Source organism: Oncorhynchus gorbuscha, linkage group LG13 (genome assembly GCF_021184085.1).
Source record: "Oncorhynchus gorbuscha isolate QuinsamMale2020 ecotype Even-year linkage group LG13, OgorEven_v1.0, whole genome shotgun sequence".
Lineage (NCBI taxonomy): Eukaryota > Metazoa > Chordata > Actinopteri > Salmoniformes > Salmonidae > Oncorhynchus > Oncorhynchus gorbuscha.
The window spans coordinates 45,561,808-45,579,380 of NC_060185.1; the positions used below are offsets into that span (position 1 = coordinate 45,561,808).

Below are 17,573 nucleotides of genomic sequence, written 5' to 3' on the forward strand. Positions count from 1 at the left end.
TTTGATCTCTGTTGTCGTTTATTCTCATTTAATTCAATGATTTATGTACAATTTCAAGGTAGATCGATTACTGCATCCAGCTGTTCAATTATGGAACATCACAGGCAGGGTGAACCGATGAAACGTTTTAAATCAGTGTGCGACCAAAGAACAGGTGGAGTAGTCTCAGTCTACAATATGTCTGCTTGTTGGTAAAAAAAAGAAGAATAATATGGCTAATTAAAATCAAATAAAAAGGTGCATCAATCATGACTAACAATCTAAGTATCAATCTAATTATCTGAGGATTACAATATTTAAATGATCAACAATCATGAATAACAGTAATTATTAACTGTTTAATTTACAGAGGTAAAAGTACACATCTGAAAATAATCTTTGTCTTAATCTTCAATGATGGCTGTCAGATTATTTTATTCAGGGTCTCAGCATTTGATAAAACCTGGAGAAAACACATGCTTGAAATGACTATACATTCGTTTGACTGGGATTTAGAGTTTGACATTGATTACTTGACAATCAAACCACACAACAATAAATACGTTCATTGGTTGGTACATAAATAGGCTTGTTATGATGTCATCCATTCACACAGGCTTCAATCATCTCTTGAGTTGCTCAACATACATTAGCCCATATACTGTATATCACAAAGTGAAAATAAACTATGAATCTTTTATTTTAAATACAATGAAAATCAGCACAGAGATGATAGATAATAAAAATGATGTAGTACCTTAGATCGAGCCTTTATCGTGTGCAACTATAAAACAGACTCCAACTTTACCCATATCAATGTCAGCACGTCATGGGATTATATGTGACATTTTGATTTATTTTTTCCAAACAGTGCTCTTTATCAGTAGTACTGATTTAAACCATAGTTCCTATGTAACCCTCATAGTCACGTACAGTATGTGCAGCATTAAGAATCTTCCCCAATATGTTGCTTGTGTCTCTTTCCACTGCCCTTTGTCAAAAGGAGTCAATACCAACAAACCACAGAGATTCAAGTCCACAAAGTTCTCTTAAATTGGTATTTTTAAATTTGCACTTATGAAAGCTCTTCCCCAGTCTTTCTCTAGATGAGCAAGGACTAGGCATATCGCTCACAAGGGAAACAGCCGTCACACTTTCTTTATCTGGGTGGCTGTGAAAGGTGAAAGGTGAAAGGTCACAACATGGCTATTCTTTCCATGTGTTGTTCCACTTCAAAATGTGTTGTGCTGTCTGCCCCTGGTATCGGCACCATGTGCAGAACTTGACAACGAGCTCCATTGTGACTTGCTGTTAAACAGCTGTCTGTCTGCTTGAGTCATCAGAACGGTTGGGGCCGTTAGAGCATGTCGTCGTACGCCTCTCTGACCGGGGCCCTCTTGGTGCGGCGTGGTCTCAGGCTGGAGAAGCAGGAGGAGGCAGTGAGGGCGATGCGGCTCAGGCCCAAGTTCAGGCAGTGCACCTCGGATGTGACGGGCACCTCGGAGAAGAGGGCACGGTCGCGGGACAGCCGTGTCAGTGTGTCACTGTTCTCAATGTCCTTCACGATATTCAGGATCTCCTGGCGCTCCGTCTGCCGAGTCATCCCCCGGATGTTCAAGATGGCCGACACATGTTTCTTCCTGCAAACAGAGGAGGAGAAAGAGGGCTTAGTCTAATTAATGTTTTGATCTACCAATAAAAATTGATATGCAACAAAGATGTCATATAGGCCACATCTAGCCAATAAAGATTGAGTTGAATTGAGAAGAGTATATCTTGCATCACTGCAATGGCAGAGTCAACCATCACAAGGACATGATAAGGGTAGGAATAAAGAGAATCATGAAAATACATTATAGAGAGGGCAGTCGGCCCTGAGGCAAGTCACTAAGGAACAGGGAAAATTGGACAAAAGAGTTTGCAAAATACAGTTAGTTAGAGAACATTCCCAATGGTTGGTTCACACACTTTACATGAAAAAACACACACACAAAATTAATAAAACATCTGTCCCTGTTCGAGGGTGCCTGACTGTCCTTCGATTCGACACCTTGGCCTCTGGAAGTCTCCCTGCAGGAAAGCAGGAGCTGCTCTGATGCCGCTTCCTGTGGCGACACAAGCTGAGCAGCAGCACGAGGCTGAATGACAACCAGCTCTGAAGACTAAAAGCAGCCCTAGCCTTAGGACGGTAGTAACTCCACCTTACCTGACACCCTAGACCCACTACCTTCAACACCATAGTGCCCTCCATGCTAATCACTAAGTTTGGGGCCCTGGGTCTGAAACCCTCCCTGTGCAACTGGGTTCTGGACTTCCTGACGGGCCGACCCCAGGTGGTGAAAATAAGCAACAACACCTCCGCTATGCTGATCCTCAACACGGGGGCGCCACAATGGTGCCTGCTCAGCCCCTCCTGTACTTCCTGTTCACCCATGACTGCGTGGTCGCGCATGTCTCCAAGTCAACCATCAAGTTTGCAGACGACACAAAAGTGTTGAGCCTGATTTCCAACAATGATGAGACAGCCTACAGGGAGGAAATGAGGGCCCTGGCCAAATGGTGCAAAATGAAGGAGATAATCGTGGACTTCAGGAGACAGCAGAGGGAGCACGCCCCCATCCACATTGACAGGGCCGCAGTGGAGAGGGTGAAACGCTTCAAGTTCCTCGGCAGGCACATCACTGACCACCTGAAATTGTCCATCCACACAGAAAGTGTGGTGAAGAAGGCGCAACAGTGCGTCTTCAACTTGAAGAAATTCTACAGATGCACCATTGAGAGCATCCTGTCGGGCTGTATCACCGCCTGGTATGGCAAACTGTACCATCCACAACCACAGGGCTCTCCAGAGGGTAGTGAAGTCAGTCCAACGCATTACCGGGGGCACACTTCCTGCCTTCCAGGACATCTACAGCACCCAGTGTCACAGGAAGGTCAAGAAGATCAACAAGGACATCAGCCACCCGAGCCATGGCCTGTTCACCCCTGCCACCATCTAGAAGGCGGAGACAGTCCATCTTCTATCTCCAGGCCATCAGACTGTTAAGTATTCACCACTAGCCGGCCTCCGCCCAATACCCTGCCCTGAACTTTAGTCACTGCTACTTATCGGCTACCACCCGTACTCAACCCTGCACCTTAGACACGGCTGCCCTATGTACATAGTCATTGAACATTGGTCACTTTAACAATATTTACATACTGTTTTACCCACTTCATATGTATATACTGTATTCTAGTCCATGCTTATCCTATATAACTACTGCGGTACACACCTTTTCTATTCATATACTGTCCATATTGTCTACAAACACTATCATATACATTTATATTTATATTCCTGGACAACGACATTGCTCGTCTAATATTTTTCAATTCCTTACTTAATTTTTTGGGGGGATTTGCGTGTGTTTTTTTTGTATTGTTAGGTATTACTACACAGTTGAAGTTAGGAACATTAGCATTTCTCTACAACCGCGATAGCATCTGCAAAATATGTGTATGTGACCAATAACACTTGATTTGATTTTGATGATGGAGCCTAAACTCAATTCCCACCATGACCAGTGACTATCACCCAAAAGAATACAACAATAAAGTGGTGGGCTTCTTGGCTTCCGGGAAACCTGAATTTAAACTTTATTTTCCTGTTAGCTACTACGGAGGCTTAACTAGCAGTTACATGAAACCACTTGATTGCAATTGGTCTTTGGAGCGAATGATGCCATAAACCCAATGAGGGTATTATTCTACATAGTATACAGGATAGTATGAGACTAGGATTGTACGTTACAGTTCCTGTTTTCAAAAGGAACTGGGAGAACCCAGAGGGCAACGGTTAGCATTCACCAGATCCAAGTCAAGATTCCAAACAATACATGTGGGTCTGTTATGAGTTAAGGATGGAGACAAATCTTAATTTAGAAAAAGATTCCATTGAGGACTGCCTCCTCACGCCTGTGTGTTCCTACGGGACTCTTTAGTAGCCGGCTGCCAACGCCAGGTTATGCTACACAGCTACCATGTCACGCCTGGGCAGGAAGTCCGTGTTTTTGCTTCGTCTTCGCCCAGGACCCGAGACGGACAAACGGACAAGACCCCCCCATCCTTTCATGTGCGCCAGCGACAGCCAAACAGCTCCCCATAAAAATAAGGAAACGACTCAGCTCTTGTTTGCTTTTAACAAGTCCCTCATTTGCCATCCACAATCAAGACAGAACAGTAGCCATGTTTGTTTTGGGGTGTTTCAGTCAACCTGAGCTTTTGGAAATGTTGGTGATCGTGTGGCTCGATGGAAGTCCTGAAAATATGACTGTCATTCCCCATAGGTGATCGCTGCCTCCCGTGTTCCTTACCGAATGTCTGGGAACTCCCTCACCAGGACCCCCACTTCCATTTGGATGGAGGGGATGTCTTCCAGGAGGATGATCTCAGAGAGGTGTGGGATAGCACTGTCCAGCCAGGAGGAGGGAGATTCCTAAAGGGGAGAGATAGAGAGAGAGAGGTGATCAGAACAGACCCTCTACACAGCACAGATGAGGATACAACCGTCTAAACAGGGCTATTCATGTTCAAATACCTCTGCAGCTCATGACAGGTCAACTGGCTATTCTCTGACTCAAAGCCTTTGAATCTAAAACCTTGGCAACGGATTAAACCCAGAACTAGATTACGTGGTTTCAAGTCTTAATGGTTACAACTAGATTGGTGATGTTCACACATTTGTTTGACTAGAAGGAACCATCAGATAACATAGACCCAAAACACCAAGGTTAGAAGTACAGCGACAGTACTGAGCGTGCAAACTCAATTACCTGAGCATCATAGGGACCCTGTTATACTGAGAAGACTAAACCGTGTGGTCGACCAGAGGTCCATCCTGGTCCTCCACTCGACCCGGTCAGGGCTTCTAAAGCCCAGGGCAGGATGCCAGACCACTCGTCTGTAAACAACGCTATCCTGTTGTCCAGAGAGGTGACAAACGGATGTTTTATCTAGAGCAAGGGGCGGACGCCACAGGGGAAGGATAGGGAGTGGGCTGGGGCGAGGTGATTGCCCACTTGTGCATACGGCCTGTCTGATCATCCATCTCTATCTCGGCTACAGTATCCATTCTTCACTTGTCTCCTTTGTTTGAACTCATCCGGAGTTGTTTCAGTAACCCTCACAGACAGGCCACATACCAGTCAAACGTGATTAATGAGCACACACTCGTGAGTGCAAACCCACACACTCACACACACACACACACACACACACACACACACACACACACACACACACACACACACACACACACACACACACACACACACACACACACACACACACACACACACACACACACACACACACACACACACACACACACACACACACACTGTTCGTTGCTTCATGTCACAGGCAGCACTGTTGCTCTGACTACGCTTCTCTAATACAGCTGTTCTAGAATGGCTCACCAGATCTTTGAAGAGCACTTCGATCTGCTTGCCCTCGTCGCGCAGTCGCCCCGCCATCCTCTTCCTCATTCTGAGTGACGTGCAGATGATCCTCCCCCTCATGATGGAGCGCAGGTATTCCATCAGAACCCTTCTATGCACCTCTCCCACCAGGACCTGGGAGAACAAGGAGAAAGATTGATTCATCCATTCTGTCAACCAATCATCCATTCAGTCAATCGATAAAAAAAAACATGTTGCTTAGAATTAAAAACAGTACCAGAACTTTGAGTTATTAGTGTACATTGTGCCGGAGGAACCTTAGCACCTCTCCATGTTTACATGGCTCCTACTTGCTGCGTCTCTGCCATGTACCTGATAGGGTGGGCTGTCCACCCGGCGGAACTTCTTGAAGTGTTCCTTAATATGGGACTCGATTTGCTCATACGTCTCTGTGTTGTTCAGCCACTTCCTCTTCACCAGCTTGTCAAAGAAGGGCTAAATATGGCCAGGAGAGGGAAATGTGAGGGAGCGAGAGAGACAGGAAAATGGTGAGAGAATGAAGAAGAGAACGAGGCAGAGAGATGTGGGTGTGGAGACGGCCACGTTACCTGAGTCAGATCCTTGTTTGATGCATAACTACACTGTCCGACTGGAGTTGTGTCTTCCTATCAGGATGTGTGGCCCATTTGGACCAAGAATTCCATAGATTGTGACTTCCTACCCAACGACAACAGCATAAAAAGCCCCAGCTCGGTCAAGAGGATGCGACATGCGGCTCTGTGCCTCTGGAGGACTGGCAATGCCCGTCTCTATGGCGGCTACTGAAGAGGAGTGGAACTTCATAGCCTGCCAGTAACTATGTGGCATTCTGCCAATCTAATCTTATTTAACCATGTTTGTCACATTGGAGCGTCTATTTTAGGGCCTCAGTTCCTCAGCACATCCCCGAGAACTTTGAGGGCAAGCCATGAGGAGAACACTGATAAGATGTGCTTTATATTCTGGGACACTTGGCAGACAGAGGGACGCTTGAGGGTGTGTGTCTGTGTGTGTGTGTGTGTGTGTGTGTGTGTGTGTGTGTGTGTGTGTGTGTGTGTGTGTGTGTGTGTGTGTGTGTGTGTGTGTGTGTGTGTGTGTGTGTGTGTGTGTGTGTGTGTGTGTGTGTGTGTGGTGTAAACGTTTCACTATTTTTGTGAGTACCAGGAGTCATCATAAGAATAGTAAACCAACTCAAATTCAGAGAAGTGAGGACAGAAAGGCTATTTTAGGTTTGTGTGTTAGGTTTTGGGTTAGAATTAGGGTTAGGGGTTAGGTTTAGGGAATAGGGTTGGGGGGTTAAGGTTAGGTTTAAGGTAAGGGTTAGGGTAAGGGTTCGATTTAGGGTTAAGGTTTAGGGTTAGGGGTTAGGGAAAATAGGATTTTGAATAGGAATCAATTGTTGGTCCCCAAAAAGTCCTCACAAGTGTAGTAAGACATAGCTGTGTGTGTGTGTGTGTGTGTGTGTGTGTGTGTGTGTGTGTGTGTGTGTGTGTGTGTGTGTGTGTGTGTGTGTGTGTGTGTGTGTGTGTGTGTGTGTGTGTGTGTGTGTGTGTGTGTGTGTGTGTGTGTGTGTGTGTGTGTGTGTGTCTGTGTGTGTGTGTGTGTGTGTGTGCATGTATTTGAGGTTGTTTACCTGTTGTTTTGGAAAGCTGTGATCATGGGTGTGTTTATGAACCTTTGTGTGAGTGTGTGTATGTGGTGTGTGTGTTCGCCTGCATGCGTGTGTGTGTTAAGAACACTTACCCTTATGCGCTCATACAGTCTGTCGCTCAGCACCTTCACTCCCTGGTTGACTATTCGGTCCAAGGAAGTGTTTGCTCGCCTGGCTGAGTCCTCACTGATGGCAGGGTCACACTGCACACAGCGCTGGACAAAACCCCTGCACACACACAGTCACAGCAGACTAATGAATACATTGTACACTTACATGATTTATGCATGTTTTAAGGAATACTATGATGCAAAACACATAATCGAGACAGTTTTTGCTCTGTACTTGAAAACGGTTGACGGCTGATATGTACCATTTTGGGTGACTGTATTAACAGTGGACTAATGGACAAAATACTCAAATCTGTTTTTTGAGTAGAGTAGTTAAAAGAAAACTCCACCCAAAAACAAAATGTTGTTATTTGTTTTATTATTCCATTGTTGATAAAGTTGCATGTCTGCAATCCAGTTTTCAAGATATATAACTTAAAATATATTGAAACGATGCTGCGTTTTGCAGCATAGACCTACTATAACACAATGCATGCTAATCCTGCTACAACAGTCCTACCTGAAAGGGGGACAGCAGTTGACCAGGGCGATGGTCTTGGAGACATATCCGTCCTCGTTATCCCCAACCATGTTGACCAGACACTCGTGGAACATCTCCACTTTCCTTTGGAAGCTGGAAGTTAAGCAGTTTTAACAGTATTAGAATGTCTCATATAGATGTTCCTTTCCATATTCCAGTTGAACTAGTTGGTTCCAGTTGATATATTCTAGAATTATTGCACAATAAAATGTTGCTGGCAGTGAGGAAACTATAGGTTTGGGCCTGTGTCATTCTATGAAGGATGACAGAGACTTTGTTTTAGGCCTTAGTATGCCATATGGAATGATACAGTGTGTTCTAGGCCTTAGTATGTCATATGGAATGATACAGTGTGTTCTAGGCCTTAGTATGTCATATGGAATGATATAGTTTTTTATAGGCCTTAGTATGTCATATGGAATGATATAGTTTTTTATAGGCCTTAGTATGTCATATGGAATGATATAGTTTTTTATAGGCCTTAGTATGTCATATGGAATGATATAGTTTTTTATAGGCCTTAGTATGTCATATGGAATGATATAGTTTTTTATAGGCCTTAGTATGTCATATGGAATGATATAGTTTTTATAGGCCTTAGTATGTCATATGGAATGATACAGTGTGTTCTAGGCCTACTACAGTGTGTGGCCCTCTCACCTGTACAGGAAGTCAGCTAGACCATTCAGACTGCACTGAGCCACACGGGAACCCAGGTTTCTGTTGATGGCAGCCGACTGTTCAAGATCTACCTGCAGCCTCTGCAAACACACACACACACACACACACAGACACACACACAGACACACACACACACACACACACACACACACACACACACACACACACACACACACACACACACACACACACACACACACACACACACACACACACACACACACACACACACACACACACACACACACACACACACACACACACACACACACACACCCGATGTTACGTTGGCAAATGTGTATTATGTGTGAAGTGCTAACAGACGCTTTCTTTTTCTCTTCCACCGCATCTGTGAAACATGAACTGACGCATGAATGACGATGATGTATAGAAGGTGATTGTATCAATCACGGCCACTAGAGGCCAGTGAAGTGACTCTAAAACAGTGAGCTGGGATGGAGTTCTAAGGGAAGTGTCTGTATTGACTTTGGCTGCTGCTTGAGGAATGTTTTCTCTGCTCCACCAGATGGATGAGCTTATCCTCAAAATACAAAGTGACCACATTTAGCGTGCAATACAAAACCATCGGCCGTTATTTACATAAGCTCCTGGTGTGTGTGTGTATGCGTGCGTGTGCGTACCTGGATGACGGTGCGAGCTAGCGTGATCTGATACTCCTCAATGTGCAGCGTCTCCATCCAACGCTTCTCCTCCTCGTCCAGCACCTGAGACAGCTCTGTGGTCACCTTCTCCTGAAACGCAACCAGACCGTGCGGTCAGACACAACTCAACCATGCACTGAACCACTGTGAGCTCTCCAGCCACAAACCATCCAAATATTTCCAATTGATGCCATCAAGACATCAAGATGGAAGAAGGTATATAATCACAAATAATACAATACTGTAAATCTGACTTGGTTTGTTATGATATATAGTATATCACCAGTAATAGCTAACCCCTTGTAAATACGCCCCTGTATTTTAAGTTAAGGTTTCCTCCCATTGTTGCTTGACCCAGCTGAGTGATTGCCAGCCGACAGGCCACGCTGCCAATAACCCCTGTTCACTTTTTCCACTGCAGGATTTACTTGTGGACTATCATATCTACCTACGTGGACCCTCCATCTCAAACACTGACTGGAATACACATACAACAGTGTTCTAGCCTACTTGGACCTGATAATGACCTAAGCTAAATGGCCTGTTGTCTGGCTTCTATTGTGTGGTGGCCGTTGCAGACAGGAAAACCCATGGGCTGACCCTGAGACGCCGCGCACTGATTGGCTGCACTGGTCGGAGTGATAGCCCTCCCTTTAGGTGGACAGGAAGGACCATAGGTGCACCCTTTCCTTAGGCCGGTAGGGAGACACGGGGCGCACCAAATGAGGGGGGGGGGGGGTTGTGGGGTGGATGGTTCGGCCCTTACCCTGACAGAGTTGAGGCAGTCCAGCTCCAGTTTGTCCACGGTCTCCGAGGGCAACAGTGGCCCCAGCTTGGACCTGTTGAAGGGCATCGTCATGCTGACTGTTCCAAGGACATCCCTGGAGCGATTACAGTAGGAGGACAGAGTCAGTGGCATACTCATACAGTAACACTTAACTAATAAACGATTGTTTATGTGAAGTATAATTGACAGTATTTATGTACAGTATTATGGACAATAACATTACACTACCTTGTAACATGCGTTACAGTGAAAGCATGCAGTGAAAACGAAATGAAACATTTCTGACAAGTTGTGCAAGTTCTTTACAACCTGACATTTAGCTATATACTTTTGTTCTTTCTTGTTTTTCATGCAATTCTGCTACTTCCAGAATCTGATATGCATAAAACCACAAGTTGCAATACACAATTTTTGAATGGATGGACACCCACTTGTTATAGATGTTGTAGAGCCAGTCCAGCAGAGAGTAGATATCAGTAATCAGCAGCTGGTCGTCTGTGATGCTCTGCAGTCTGCGGGCCACCGCCTGGTGGTAGCTCTGTAGGTACACCTGGAAGGGTTCATACTCCTCTGGGTACACTGGCACCACGTTCCTCTTGGCCGCCCCCAGGTCCTCCACCACCCGGGTCCGCACCCTGTCCAGGTAGTCCGCCAGCTCCCCGCCCCGGGCCTCGTTCCTCTGGGGAAGGCTCCCGTTTGCTGCCTCCGCCAACGCCTCCTTCCACTGCTGCTTCAGCTGCCTGGGTCTGGGGCCTCCGGGGAGCGCCCCCTCACCCTGCGCCCAGTCCCGGTCCGCCTGCTCCTCCTGCTGCAGCACCTGCACCACCAGCCCCAGGTTGGGCCCCGCCGTGGGGGAGCGGAGTGACTCACGCACCACCGCCCACAGCTCCTTCTGCAGGGCTTCGTACAGCAGCTCCACGTCTTTAGCTTTGCGCCTGCCGCCGTCTTTGCTCCCGGGGCTGTTGAGGTCCTCTGGGACAGCACCACCTGCTGGCGAAGAGGGCAGGGTCGCAGCGGCCGCCTCGTTACACTCCTGCTCCAGCTCCAGGATGTGTGTGTCAGCCAGGAACAGGTCTCTCTTAGTCACCAGCTGCAGAATTTCTAGAACTAAAGGAGAGAGGAGGAAAATGCGTGATACAACTCCACATTACACATGATAAACCATGCGTAGGCAATACAGCTGTATGAAGTCAAAAGGTATAATGGAGACACGATCCTAATGGAAAGGTCTGGGCTCTCACCTGTCTATCTGTTATGGTACACAACCCACGACCTGGTCAAATGGATCAGGTCCTATGTAAATCCAAGACCCACTCAAATAAACATGACTATTCTTTGCTTTGAACGTGTCAAAGAGCTATGTTTGTTTTCGCGTCAAACTAAAGGCTAAGCCACAGTGTCACTTCCTACACAGGTTCCCACATCAGGTCCTATCCATATCAGAGGCTCCAGGCCTGAGAGACAGATGTTGTTTGTCCCTTTTTGGCGTGTTGTTTTTGGGCAGATTGGACACGGTTAGACCGATCTCTCTGGAGGTGGGTTAGTTTCATCTCGACTTCAGTTGCACACTTCAAAAGATCCCATCAGGGACATGTGGGTGCCAAACATAAATCATCCTACAGTAGATTCCCACAGAATGGCTAATCGTGTGTCCACTCACTGTCCTCTCCTTAGACGCTTCCCTATCAGGTTGAGGCCCCTTATACGGCTAGCATAGCTATGGAATAGTATTTAATAAAAGTACACAGTGCTTTGCATTAAAGTGGAGAAATTGTATTTCTTGTGGAACTCCATCTTGGCTTCAGAGAGTTCCGTTAAGTGTACACAGACTTTTAGAGTCCAGTCTCACCCATTGAGGTGATCTCATCCTCTCTTACTCTGACGTGGTCTGAGAAAAAGTTTTTAAATTAAGTACTAAAACCAGTGATGAAGTCGACCATTTCCCATCGAAGTCAGCAGACACTCCTCTCTGACATCACCCCTCGCCCTCTGGGAGGAGCAACACAGACCGTCAAAATCAACGAAGTCTGACTGTCAAGACCAAGCCCGTACTTTACGTCTAACAGTCCTTTTTGATTCAGTTTTCACAGAAAAGATCTGTGTGTCAAATCAAATCAAATCACATTCAATTGTATTTGTCACATGCACTGAATACAACAGGTACATTTCACCTTACAGTGAAATGCTTACTTACAGGTTAGTCGAGGTTATTGAGGTAATATGTACATGTAGGAAGAGTTAAAGTGACTATGCATAGATAATGAACAGAGCGTAGCAGCAGCGTAAAAGAGGGGTCTGGGTAGCCCTTTGATTAGCTGTTCAGGAGTCTTTCGGCTTGGGGGTAGAAGCTGTTAAGAAGCCCTTTGGTCCTCAACTAGAGGATAAAACAAAGTAGAGCCGTCATACAAGAGCACGTGCGAGCTCAGATTTGTCCAGTTTTTCAAAACACTTCTTATGATATCCTTTGGAAGGCAAAAAGGGTTCTTTGGAAGGCATTAAGTGTTGTACATAGAACCCTACCTGTACATCATATCTTCCCAGCATGCTCTATTGCAGGGTGATTTTAAGAATTGTTTGTTTTAAAATCTGTGTTTTGTATTGATTGGTTGAATAATTGTATGCTAAACAAAGATAAATAACATATATTTTTCTAAACGAATCCAATTTTTTTGAAGTTGGGCTTATTGCTCCGTTACTGAGATGGTTGTTCCAGTTTAGATGATTGAGATAGTCTCAGTATTCAATCTTCCCTACCCTGGCAGTCATTCTGAATGCAGGTTGCGGGTGATTAGAAGTTTAAATTGTTGGATATCCTAACTCTGGCTGGATTCCAATAGGAATTACACATCACTTTGCAAGCCAGCTTAATGTGACTTTATGTGGCCTGTAAATCAGGAGTGTCCTAACGCTGCTGTGTTAGGTTATAACTAGGCCATCAAAGAAAGGCCTATATATATCATACAGTACCAGTCAACATTTTGGAACCACCTACTCATTCTGGGGTTTTTCTTTATTTTTACTATTTTCTACAAGGTAGAATAATAGTGAAGACATCAACATTATGAAATAACACATATGGAATCATGTAGTAAACAAAGTAGCCACCCTTTGCCAAGATGACAGCTTTGCACACTCTTGGCATTCTCTCAACCAGCTTGGAACCACCTGGAATGCTTTACCAACAGAATTGAAGGAGTTCCCACATATGCTGAGCATTTGTTGGCTGCTTTTCCTTCACTCTGCGGTCTAACTCATACCAAACCATCTCAATAGCGTTGAGGTCGGTTGGTTGTGCAGCACTCCATCACCCTCCTTCTTGATCAAATAGCCCTTACACAGACTGGCTGTCCTGTTGAAAAACAAATGACAGCCCCACTAAGCGCAACTCAGATGCGATGGCGTATCACTGCAGAATCATGTGGTAGCCATGCTTGTTAAGTGTGCCTTGAACTCAAAATAAATCACTGACACTGTCACCAGCAAAGCACCCCCACACCATCACACCTCCTCCTCCATGCTTCACGGTGGGAACCACACATGCGGAGATCATCCATTCACCTACTCTGCGTCTCACAAAGACACGGCGGTTGCAACCACAAATCTCTAATTTGGATTTCCACCGGTCTAATGTCCATTGCTCGTGTTTCTTGGCTTAAGCAAGTCTCTCCTTCTTATTGATGTCCTTTAGTAGTGGTTTCTTTGCAGCAATTCGACCATGAAGGTCTTATTCACGCAGTCTCCTCTGAACAATTGATGTTGAGATGTGTCTGTTACTTGAATTCTGGGAAGCATTTATTTGGGCTGCAATATCTGAGGCTTGTAACTCTAATGAACTTGTCCTCTGCAACAGAGGTAACTCTGAGTCTTCATTTTCTGGCTCATGAGAGCCAGTTTCATCATAGCACTTGATGGTTTTTGCAACTGCACATTCCAAGTTCTTGATATTTTCCGTATTGAATGACCTTCATGTCTTAAAGTAATGATGGACTGTCATTTCTCTTTGCTTATTTGAGCTATTGTAAGATATGTAAACATTATTAAAGTGGCATTATTTAACGTGGTGTTGTTTTAAGAGACTAGTGATCCATTTCTTGAAGTGGCCAGTGATTGGGTCTCAATGTAGGCAGCAGCCTCTCTGAGTTAGTGATTTAGCAGTCTGATGGCATTGAGATAGAAGCTGTTTTTCAGTCTCTTGGTCCCAGCTTTGATGCATCTGTATTGACCTCGCCTTCTGGGTGGTAGCAGTGTGAACAGGGGGTGCTTTGGGGTCGTTGTGTCATGTTTTGTCATATATTGTCTTGTCCTTGTGCTTTCCCTTCTGTTCGTTTCCCCCTGCTGGTCTTATTAGGTTCGTTCCCTTTTTCTATCCCTCTCTCTCCCCCTCCCTCTCTCTCTTCTCTCTATCGTTCCGTTCCTGCTCCCTGCTGTTCCTCATTCTCCTAACTCACTCATTTACTCTTTTCACACCTGTCACCTATTTTGCCCTCTGATTAGAGTCCCTATTTCTCCCCTTGTTTTCCGCTTCTGTCCTTGTCGGATCCTTGTATGATGTTCGCTGTGCTGTGTCCTTGTCTCGCCCTGTCGTGTTTTGTCTCCTTCAGATGCTGCGTGTGAGCAGGTGTCTTAGTCTGCTACGGTCGGTGCCTTCCCGAAGCAACCTGCAGTCAATGGTCAAGTCTCCAGTCTGTCCTCGTTACTACGAGTGGAATTAAGTTTTTTCCTGTTTTGTTTTCTTCTTGATTTTTCCAGGATTATTACTTTTGTATTATACTGGAATAAAGACTCTGTTTTCGTTAAGTCGCTTTTGGGTCCTCATTCACCAGCATAACAGAAGGATCCGACCAAGAATGGACCCAGCGACTACGGATTCTCGCAACACTGCCGTCGAGATCCAGGGAGCTATGCTCGGCAGACACAAGCAGGAATTGTCTGCTGCTCGTCATGCCGTTGAGACCCTGGCCGCTCAGGTTTCCGACCTCTCAGGACAGTTTCAGAATCTTCGTCTCGTGCCACCAGCTACTTCCTGGTCTTCCGAGTCTCCGGAACCTAGGGTTAATAACCCACCATGTCATTCTGGGCAGCCCACTGAGTGCCGCTCCTTTCTCACCCAGTGTGATATTGTGTTCTCTCTCCAACCCAACACATACTCAAGAGAGAGAGCTCGGATTGCTTACGTCATTTCACTCCTTACTGGTCGGGCTCGAGAGTGGGGCACAGCTATCTGGGAGGCAAGGGCTGAGTGTTCTAACAATTATCTGAACTTTAAAGAGGAAATGATACAGGTTTTTGATCGTTCAGTTTTTGGTAGGGAGGCTTCTAGGGCCTTGGCTTCCCTATGTCAAGGTGATCGATCCATAACGGATTACTCTATAGAGTTTCGCACTCTTGCTGCCTCTAGTGACTGGAACGAGCCGGCGCTGCTCGCTCGTTTTCTGGAGGGACTCCACGCTGAGGTTAAGGATGAGATTCTCTCCCTGGAGGTTCCTTCCAGTGTGGACTCTTTGATTGCACTCGCCATCCGCATAGAACGACGGGTAGATCTTCGTCACCGAGCTCGTGGAAGAGAGCTCGCGTTAACGGTGTTCCCCCTCTCCGCATCGCAACCATCTCCTCCCTCCGGCTCAGAGACTGAGCCCATGCAGCTGGGAGGTATTCGCATCTCGACTAAGGAGAGGGAACGGAGGATCACCAACCGCCTTTGCCTCTATTGCGGTTCTGCTGGACATTTTGTCAATTCATGTCCAGTAAAAGCCAGAGCTCATCAGTAAGCGGAGGGCTACTGGTGAGCGCTACTACTCAGGTCTCTCCATCAAGATCCTGTACTACCATGTCGGTCCATCTACGCTGGACCGGTTCGGCTGCTTCATGCAGTGCCTTGATAGACTCAGGGGCTGAGGGTTGTTTTATGGACGAAGCATGGGCTCGGAAACATGACATTCCTCTCAGACAGTTAGGGAAACCCACGCCCATGATGGTAGTCTTCTCCCCAGTATCAGATATGAGACACTACCTTTAACCCTCACAGTATCTGGTAACCACAGTGAGACCATTTCCTTTTTGATTTTTCGTTCACCTTTTACACCTGTTGTTTTGGGTCATCCCTGGCTAGTATGTCATAATCCTTCTATTAATTGGTCTAGTAATTATATCCTATCCTGGAACGTTTCTTGTCATGTAAAGTGTTTAATGTCTGCTATCCCTCCTGTTTCTTCTGTCCCCTCTTCTCAGGAGGAGCCTGGTGATTTAACAGGAGTGCCGGAGGAATATCATGATCTGCGCACGGTCATCAGTCGGTCCAGAGCCAACTCCCTTCCTCCTCACCGGTCGTATGATTGTAGTATTGATCTCCTTCCGGGGACCACTCCCCCTCGGGGTAGACTATACTCTCTGTCGGCTCCCGAACGTAAGGCTCTCGAGGATTATTTGTCTGTTTCTCTTGACGCCGGCACCGTAGTGCCTTCTTCCTCTCCTGCCGGAGCGGGGTTTTATTTTGTTAAGAAGAAGGACGGTACTCTGCGCCCCTGCGTGGATTATCGAGGGCTGAATGACATAACGGTTAAGAATCGTTATCCGCTTCCCCTTATCTCGTCAGCCTTCGAGATTCTGCAGGGAGCCAGGTTCTTTACTAAGTTGGACCTTCGTAATGCTTACCATCTCGTGCGCATCAGAGAGGGGGACGAGTGGAAAACGGCGTTTAACACTCCGTTAGGGCATTTTGAGTACCGGGTTCTGCCGTTTGGTCTCGCTAATGCTCCAGCTGTTTTTCAGGCATTAGTTAATGATGTACTGAGAGACATGCTGAACATCTTTGTTTTTGTCTACCTTGACGATATCCTGATTTTTTCACCGTCACTCGAGATTCATGTTCAGCACGTTCGACGTGTACTCCAATGCCTTTTAGAGAATTGTCTCTACGTGAAGGCTGAGAAGTGCGCCTTTCATGTCTCCTCTGTCACATTTCTCGGTTCTGTTATTTCCGCTGAAGGCATTCAGATGGATCCCGCTAAGGTCCAGGCTGTCAGTGATTGGCCCGTTCCAAGGTCACGTGTCGAGTTGCAGCGCTTTCTAGGTTTCGCTAATTTCTATCGGCGTTTCATTCGTAATTTCAGTCAAGTTGCTGCCCCTCTCACAGCTCTTACTTCTGTCAAGACGTGCTTTAAGTGGTCCGGTTCCGCCCAGGAGCTTTTGATCTCCTCAAGAAGCGTTTTACGTCCGCTCCTATCCTCGTTACTCCTGACGTCACTAAACAATTCATTGTCGAGGTTGACGCTTCAGAGGTGGGCGTGGGAGCCATTCTATCCCAACGCTTCCAGTCTGACGATAAGGTCCATCCTTGCGCTTATTTTTCTCATCGCCTGTCGCCATCGGAACGCAACTATGATGTGGGTAACCGCGAACTGCTCGCCATCCGCTTAGCCCTAGGCGAATGGCGACAGTGGTTGGAGGGGCGACCGTTCCTTTTGTCGTTTGGACTGACCATAAGAACCTTGAGTACATCCGTTCTGCCAAACGACTTAATGCACGTCAAGCTCGTTGGGCGTTGTTTTTCGCTCGTTTCGAGTTTGTGATTTCTTATCGCCCGGGTAATAAGAACACCAAGCCTGATGCCTTATCCCGTCTCTTTAGTTCTTCTGTGGCTTCTACCGATCCCGAGGGGATTCTTCCTTATGGGCGTGTTGTCG

At 46.2% G+C, this 17,573-nt stretch overlaps 1 protein-coding gene across 1 annotated transcript in view; it reads right to left on the bottom strand.

Moving 5' to 3' along the window:
- LOC123992990 (tumor necrosis factor alpha-induced protein 2-like) overlaps positions 1-17,573 on the bottom strand; it is a 37,872-nt gene continuing 20,299 nt past the window's right edge. The window contains exons 4-13 of the mRNA XM_046294705.1: positions 10,323-10,998; positions 9,871-9,985; positions 9,084-9,194; positions 8,422-8,522; positions 7,741-7,854; positions 7,203-7,338; positions 5,793-5,915; positions 5,439-5,594; positions 4,335-4,456; positions 1-1,619 (exon numbers count right to left, since the gene is read on the bottom strand). Of these exons, the coding sequence (XP_046150661.1) occupies positions 1,337-1,619; positions 4,335-4,456; positions 5,439-5,594; positions 5,793-5,915; positions 7,203-7,338; positions 7,741-7,854; positions 8,422-8,522; positions 9,084-9,194; positions 9,871-9,985; positions 10,323-10,998 (1,937 nt within the window). The 3' untranslated portion in view covers positions 1-1,336. The remainder of the gene's footprint in view (positions 1,620-4,334; positions 4,457-5,438; positions 5,595-5,792; positions 5,916-7,202; positions 7,339-7,740; positions 7,855-8,421; positions 8,523-9,083; positions 9,195-9,870; positions 9,986-10,322; positions 10,999-17,573) is intronic.